Raw genomic sequence first — 8,546 nt, 5'->3', positions numbered from 1 at the left:
TATCTCAGCTTTTTCAGTTGGAGCAAATGTGACACAGGATAAGTGGGAATGAAAGAGGCTGTTTTCTATGGGCAGTGTTTTGCAAAGAAAAAAATATAATTTTTCTATGGATGTGCTTGAAAAGATTTCTATTTCTGTTGTGTTCTCATATTTTGAAAAAGTAGTAATATTTTAATGAAAAAAAACCAAAACTGAGGTTTGTTGTAGCATTGATCAAATAATTTAGTAACACAGAGAACAGTTATGAGTGCTTGCATATATTATCCATCACAATGAAATACACTCTTTAGTAGATTTTATACATCTTGTATTTCTAAAATAGACTGTTTACATAAAAAGATACCTACTAGAAAATGTGAAATAAATTCAATAATGCAAGGCTTAGAACTTGCAAGTACAAGAAGAACATGTACTAATTCCTATCCACCTCCATTGTTACCTTAAGGGCAGCTCTCTCCATAGCAACTGAAAACTTTTCAAGGCAGCAATAAACTAATCCTCTCCAGCTTCCAGAGCACCATCAAGGAATTTTAAAAACATTGGACTTCCAGCAGCTAAATACTTCTGAGGATTCAGAAGGCCACAAACCTAGATACTCGAGCACTCTTTTTCCCTTCAGAAGGTAAGGAAATAACATTTAGAAATAAATACTCATAATATCCTTGTAACTATGATACATATTCCTAACAGTAAAATATATCTAAACACCAAAAGATTTCCTAATATCTACAAACATACTAACTTTTTTTGGGACTAAATGCCCATTTGAATTCAGCAGTTCTTTTTCAATTTTAAATAATTTGTTAGCAAAGTTTCCTTTAAAATAAGACGTCTATCATATTGCAGTTCAAAGATGAATGTACATGTGGCTGTTTAACATGTGCTTTACTATCTGAATATGTATGTCACTGCCAGCATCTGTCTATCAATAAAATCAAAACTTCTGTGGAAAACAGAAGTGAAACTATTTTATAGATTACTGTTAAAGTAGAAGGAGTGGTTTATTAGGAAGGATTGTGAACAAGAGAGATTTATAGTACAAAATGTCTTTTGCACCTAGAGTTAACAAGTTACGCTTGTTTGTCTTGTTTATTCACTGAGTTCTTTGAGTGAAATTATAACCTCAGATTTGTAATTCTTCCATCTGAGTAATAATCACTAATTTTTAAGTACATCTTGTTTCTTCCTTTTTTGTGCAGTATAGCAGGAGTTTAGTGATGTTGGTAAAGTGTTTTGACAATATAACCTTCTTTATCTTATTTCTATGTAACATAATTACTGTGCATTCATAATAGTATTAGACTAGCAATATTTATTTACAGCTATTTTTGTTACTAAAGACCTGTTTTCATGATGAAATGAAAACAAAAGCTATGGTATTTTCCTATTAGAATTAGTAGAGAATGCAATAACATAACACTGAAATGAAAGCCATAGACTTTATTTTTAAGAAGAGGGAAGGGCACTTTGAGACAACCTCTTATTGGTAATTCTAAAGAAGTTTTGAGGCCATAGTTGTCTTAGTTTCCTGCTGTTCTGTGCTGTAAAGTCCTTACAGGCTCCCTGTTGTTCAAAACCAGCTTGTCACTGCAAATCAGCTTAGCCGACCAATTAATAAATCCTTTCGAACATATTGCATTCACACTAATTAAAGGGTTGGGTTTTTTTTCCCCTTTACCATTCAGATTCTTCAGATTTCCAGTTTAAGCTGTGCAGCCCAAACAACAATCCAACGTTCAGTGCAGATCACAAACTGCAGGAAGAGGAGATGTGTTTTCTGACCAAGCATCCAGCTCTTGGGGTGGTATGTTCTGCTTTCATATTCAGCGTGCTCATTGCTGAAGGACAGCCTGGGGAAGAGCATGGGCAGGATGGCAGCAATCCTCCCAGCAGAGGCTCTCTGGTGGAAGTTTTACGCATTCTCTCAGCTGAAAACACTGAGCTCCACATGAACCACTCACGAGAACTGGTCAAAATGTTACTGAAGAGAGCTGAGTGCCCACAGCGGATTTATGGCATGCAAGAGGATTGTAATCTGGTTAGTGCTTCAATTAATGAGGGATATCTTTACAGAATCATCAGTGAGTTCTAACATTTGTTTGAGTGATACTGTCCTGAATATGACACCTAAACATGTAAAAATCTTGTTGCAGCAAAAAAAAATTGTTCATGCTTTGTTTCATTTTGAATTATTATTATTTATTGTTTGAGCTCATGAAGAGATATTCCAAACATGACCGACATTCCTTTTAAAGTTCCCAAGTGTTTGTTTTTGAGCAAAAGTTTTTCTGCTGAAACCTGGTGTAACAATAAAAGCATGAGCTTGAATTTGGGGCACAGGATTTCCACTGTGGAAAGACATAGGTAAACACTGGGGACCAGTTTTTCCACTTCTTTTGTTGTTGTTCTGGATTTTACTTCATAAAAATAAAACCAGACAGGATTGTCTCAGATTTATGTACCACTTCACTGAAATATTCAAGATTAAGGGGAGGGTTTGTAAGCAGTTCAGGTCAAGGAAAATGAAAGGCAGAACAATGAATCTACAAATCCAAATTGAAACTGGAAGTAGTCCAGGGTACAGTTGCACAGAGGGATTGGTTGTCTACTTGAGAATATTTTAAGGACTCAGTCCTGATTCAGTGAAGAAAGGACAGGGACAGTGTTACTGAGCAACTTAGCTAAAAGGGACGACAAAGGGCTTGGTCAGCCTTGGCTTTCATTACTCTGGCTCTGGCACTGTTCAGTGACCTACATACAGCAGTGTCATTTTATACCACACTTACGAAGATGGTCTGAAAGGTGAATGTTTTTACAAGGTGCTGTTTTCAGCAATCTGCCAAGCCAAAGAAGTAGTAATCTTTTTATCCTGTGCAGTAGGCAGCTGCTCACTTTATTAACCCTTTCTAAAAATGCTCCCATTTTTCATACGAACCCAAATGTGAAATTTCATACACAAATATTGTAGGTGCCTCTCCTTGCCTAAATGGATAATTTTTCATGAAAGAGATTATTCACACATGGGCAACACATATGCATCAGATACAGGCCCAGACTAAAAATTAACAACATCCTCCCAAACTTCACAAAACAGGGGGCTAAGTTTTTGTTTGCCCTTTTTGTTTTTCTTTTCTAGTGGCATGGTTTTTCCTTGTATTTGTGATGTATTTCTGGAGAGCTTGCTGGTGTCCTTGGATGGACAAAATCTAAGGGAAACTTACCTGAGGCTTACTTTGGTCAGTATTGCTGCTCTGCTCAGGCTTCATCTTGGAAATTTTCTAGAGGAAGACTTTGAGGACTCTTACCATTTTCGGGATTCCTCAGTGTAATCTGAGTCAGAAACACTGCACACATCCTGCACTGTCAGTGTTTCTGTGCCAGCACCACAGGCACGTAGTTTTCTGTAGGAAGTCCTTGAGAGAAATGTGGCACTTCAGTCACATGGTGCCCACGTGATACTGTGCTGAAATCTTCCATGATGATTTAACAAGATTTGGTAAACCAAGATAGCAAAAACTGTGCAAGAAGCACTATCCTTCAAGTTCATCAAAATTTGAAACAGAATATCCCATCTTATATTGGCATTTTCTTCCTCATACTTGCTGGGAATCACTAATTGATTTCAGATTCAATTTCCCTTCTAAATCCAGGATTGGCTTATACCACATGACTTTGTTTTCAGATTTTTTTAATTTTTGTTTTTATGATATCTCTATTGGGCATTTAAAAGCAGTGAAGTTTAACATTTTCTTTAGACTCTCTTCTGGTTTGTTGTTATATAGTGGCCCTAAGACTCTTTGGGCAGGGGCTGGCAACTGTTGAATAGCATCTGATATTTTTTTATCTCCTAAGCAAACAGACGTCATATATTTCTTGCATTGGTAAGCAAAATTTTTTTGGAACTTCTGGCCACTTAAAGAAAAGAAACTCAGACTTCAGTGCCAAAGTTCTGGGCTTCTTTTTTTGTTTAGCTTTTCTAAATCAAGGACAGATGTTTTTTTCCTGTAAAAATAATAGTAGCAGCAAAAAACCCCCCAAACTAAAAAACAAACAAAAAACCCCCCAACCTAATGACTAACTACTTTATATTCTCTTAATATCGCTTCAAGGGTCAGTCACCACGGGCTACCCATATGCTATGGAGTAACTGCATCTTTTACAATGCATCTGCTTCCTTCTGATTAGCAATTTTCTTTTCAGTCATCTTCCTTGCAAGAGCAAACAATGGACTCACTGATTGCAATTTATCCTCAGTGGATTTTAAAATCTTACAGAAATCTTTGAAAATCTTCCACTTCATGCCATATGTTTATTGTATTACTACTGAGTGTTCATAAAGGCTGGTTGACTGACTTGAGGTCTTTGGGACAGAAAAGAGAATAGACTCCTCATAGTTGAAAGAGTAATTGTCAGAGACTGAATTAGGAAAAGTTAAAGACCTTAATAAGCAATGAAGGCAGGACAGGACACAGTGAACCATACTGTAATCTAGCTTATTTATGTATATAAATAGTTAATTTGGCTATTAGTGTCTGCAATTTTGTACATATTAAAAATCTGTGCTCAGATGTAAAGCCTGCACAGGGTGAATATGTAATTTCAGTCCCTCTTGAAATGCTTTTGAAGGACTAAATGGGGTTGAGACCTTGTGCTGGCTCTGCACTGGATCTCATTGTTGCAGTTAACAGAATTCATTGAGAAACATAAAAATATCTGTGTGATTATGGGCTCAATTATGTCTCTCAGCAGTGCATTGAATATGGTATAACTTCTGTTTACATAGCCTCAATTAACTACAGTTCAGCAACTGTTTTTATCTCATAATGTAAACACGTATAGAATGCACAGATGAAAATATAAATAGGCCTAGCCCTTATCTAATATATTTGCAAGCAGAAGTATAATCTGCTGAAGCCAGTGGAAGGTTTTCACTCTCTACAACGATTGATCAAAATTATTCCTAATTGTAGCGAGTCTCAGACCACTAAATCATAGAATTACGGAATAGAATCATAGAATGGTTTGACTTTGAAGGGACCATAAAGGTCACACAGTTCCATTCCCTCTACCATGAGCAAGGGCACCTCCCAATAGACCAGGTTGCTCAAAGTGCCATCTCTAGGACACTTGACTTTCCTTAAAAATAAAAGGGGCTCTGGAAAAAAACCCCATGGTGTGATCTTGCAGTCATAGAACTCTGAAGAATTACCTACCCCCTCCTCCTGCCATTCTGCCAGCCTGCATTTGTGAAGTTTTGGGTTCGATCCCTTAAATAGAGAACTTGTATTCTCTCGTTGTCCTTCCTATCTGTATTTGCAGATGCCTGGCAGGGTGTCACTTGAGTTGAATTTCCATTTATTTTTATTTCTTCACAGTGCCTTGAACCAGATGCTTTGTTACTGATAACTGGAGGAGATTTAGAAGATCATCTCAGTGAAGAAGTATTTGAGAGAATTTCTCTTATTCTTCTCTACTACATTCTTCATCGTAGAGATATGTGCTCTTCAGAATTCAGCTTGAATGATAAGGATTATAAATTTTACCTACAGAGTATGCTTAGTTTAAGACATGATGAAGACTGTTATTATTTTTCACGAAATGAAACTGAAGATATTTTAGCTGCAGTAAGGCAGCATTTTAAAACTTCTGAAAACCAGGTAAAGAAAACATATGTAAAAATAACTTCATCTTTATTACAGGTATAATGCCTTTATGCTAGTACAGAGACTGTGCCAGTACCACAGTCCTCCAGAAGACTTGTAGGTGAAAGTGTCCTAGCACAGGTTGAACACTGGGATTGTGTTTTATGTGCTCCTTAATGCTTTTCTTTGAGTTGTTTCTGGCAGGGTCTGTGGAAGTGGTTGGTGAAATACTGCACTTTAGGTACCATTCCTAATGGACAATTCAGATGCAGTTGCTCTGCTTAGGGCAGATGGAAAAGAGCACAGCTGTGTAGATGCAATATTTTGCACGTGGCTCCAAGGACAGAAAATAATTTCTCATAGCTGATATTTGTTAGCATGGATACACTACCAGTGATCTATGAGATCTATTTGAGATAGATCTAAGGATCTATTTAAGATGCTTATCTCAAATAGGATCTATAAAATAACAGAACAATATTATAGAGTTCAAAGTTGAAGTATTCAATGGTATAAAGCAAAACAGATCCATTACTGGCTGGTATAGGAGAAATAATGAATTCTTTTGCTGTGATGAAATCCCTGCCAGGTTCTACACTTCCCTGTCTATCCAAAGCTGGACGAAATGAGGAATATGAAGATATGATGGCTTCCTTCAGTAGGAACACATTTGTGACTAATTATCTACCAGCATGGATGTGCCTTGTAGAAAGATTGTTAAAGATAAGCTTAAATTTAAAGTTGAAGAAAAAAAACATGTTGAGGATTTTTGGCTTAGATCATCATTTCTAAGTCAGGGAACATGTTGTGAGTTTTCTCACTGCTGTTTAGAATTCCTTATTTCAAATAAAATCTGTAAAATAATAGAATAATATTCTGGAGTTCAAAGTCGAAGAAGAAACTTTTTCTTGTAATGGGCAATAAAACAGGTTTTAGCCAGATTAGATAACTCCTAAAGTACAGGTTGACCTCCTGTTTGTAGCTCCTTAGATCTGTTCAATGGATTGAGTTAAATTTGGTTTATACAAAGCTCAAAATTTTCATTTCATTAGATTTTCATTTACAGCATGCTGTAGTAGGGTTTTCTGCGCAAGCAGAAGATGGGTAGGAGACCTGGCTGTGTCCAGAATGTTGAGAGCCTCCAGTTCCTCTCTATGTCTTCTTTGTGTGGTCATTTCCCTCCATAAATTATTCATTGACCAGTGCTTTTGATTCTGAGTCTTGATGAACGTGCCGATTTCCAAGGACTCCAATGGTATCTGAGCAACTGTAAAGAGGCATTGGAGGGTATTTGGAATGTCAAGATAGAATAACAACGCTAAAATGTTTTACTGAGGGTTCTGTTTGTTTATGCTGGCAGTACAATCAGTTGTCAAGTCTGTCCAGTGACTGAGACTTCACCATTCACTGACTTGAGGGAAAAGAGGTTTCTTTTATGAAAGGTACACAAAACATAATAGCATAATACTTGGAATCACAACACTTGAGTTGTGGAAAAGGGCCAATGGCACAGGGTAGTCATAGAAGAAAAGCATTTTTAGTGGCTCTTTATGTGTTTTGGTTTCACAGAAAATATTCTCTTCTTTAGTCATGGCACCTATTATCTTGTTGGAAATGAGAGATTAAGCTTTGGATTGTGAAAATTTTAATGTATAGTGAATGAGCAGGAAAAGAAATGGCAGCCTCCTCTCTGAAGTGTTTGTGGCCTACATAAGGAGAGATGAGTATGTATGAAATAAATGGCTACTGTACTGGCTCATCTAGCTGACCTTTTAATTTTGCTAATATGAGTTAGAAAATAATTAAATCAAGTAATTTTTTATCTTTGTTGTAGTTTCATTCAAACCCAACTATTTGCAGTGAAAATAAACGAGAAAGGAAAAAATGGAAGAAAATATGAAAAGGGGGGTAAATTTCCAAGCAACTAAGATAGTTTGCAAACCTCCACACACAGTTGGTATACCACTGACTACTGTTTTTATTTGGTCATTCAGCAGGAAAGTCACCCTTTATCAGCAAAATTATATCTTTCCATATTGTACCCAGATAACTAATCCATAAAAAACTATTGATTCCATTGAATAGGTCAGGAACTAAAAACATTTAAAGAATTCTTTCTGAAGTTTGAGATGAAGAGTTACAGTCTGTATTATTTGAGCCAATTTCTTGTGCCTTAACAAAAATTCCTTCCCTTTCTTCCACTTTCTAGAAGTAGATGTAATTGAGGAGGACACTTGGAACAATAGAAACAGCAGGAAAATAACACTAAGCAAAAATAACCTGAATGAAGGGCTGTACTTTTCCCCTATTAGACACTGAGTAAATGTTCAAGATTTTTAATTCTATGCCTGTTCTCCTGAAAATGTCCTTTGATTAGCTGTCCTGCTGGCAATTACAGCTTGCATCTTAGCATTTGTTCTACTCTGGCTGTCTGTGAAATTGTTCTCCACAGTTTCTCCTCCTGTCACTTTGATTATTTAAATGAAGGTGAGAAGGACTGTCTTCATGCTGTTTTCTCCTGATTTCAGTGTGTTGATGTGAGCACTCTGGAGAAAAATGCTGATATAGTGGACAGAGATGGCGCTGATGAAAACACTCTTCCACGCCTGGCTGCTTTAATCCTTACTCTGGCTCTCCAAGGAGTCTGTATGGGGAAAGCAAGTTTGCCTTCCCCAGAATTCTTTATAAAATATATTTTCAGTTCTCTAAATAGTACCACTGAGCTCCAAGTGACAGGTAAGCTGGAGTATGCAAAGGTAATTTTATTCAGGAAAATTTATTGCTGGACTTATCAGAAATGCTACTTAACCATAAATAAATAGAAGTATAGGAGTGCTCTAACTGGTCCAAAAATAACAAAACAAAAAACCTGAAACAAAACAAAACAAACACCAAGCTCTCAGC

At 36.6% G+C, this 8,546-nt stretch overlaps 1 protein-coding gene across 2 annotated transcripts in view; it reads left to right on the top strand.

The window, feature by feature from the left end:
- Positions 1-441: 441 nt before the first annotated feature.
- The window catches only part of SLC39A12 (solute carrier family 39 member 12), a 33,501-nt gene continuing 25,396 nt past the window's right edge, over positions 442-8,546 (top strand). For both annotated transcript variants that reach the window (XM_041488193.1, XM_041488183.1), the window contains exons 1-4: positions 442-622; positions 1,686-2,038; positions 5,376-5,657; positions 8,171-8,378. In XM_041488193.1, coding sequence (XP_041344127.1) covers positions 1,769-2,038; positions 5,376-5,657; positions 8,171-8,378 — 760 coding nt within the window. In that variant the 5' untranslated portion in view covers positions 442-622; positions 1,686-1,768. The remainder of the gene's footprint in view (positions 623-1,685; positions 2,039-5,375; positions 5,658-8,170; positions 8,379-8,546) is intronic.

Source organism: Pyrgilauda ruficollis, unplaced genomic scaffold, assembly GCF_017590135.1.
Source record: "Pyrgilauda ruficollis isolate IOZ18807 unplaced genomic scaffold, ASM1759013v1 scaffold12, whole genome shotgun sequence".
Taxonomy (NCBI): Eukaryota; Metazoa; Chordata; class Aves; order Passeriformes; family Passeridae; genus Pyrgilauda; species Pyrgilauda ruficollis.
This window is presented reverse-complemented; position numbering and strand designations above follow the sequence as displayed.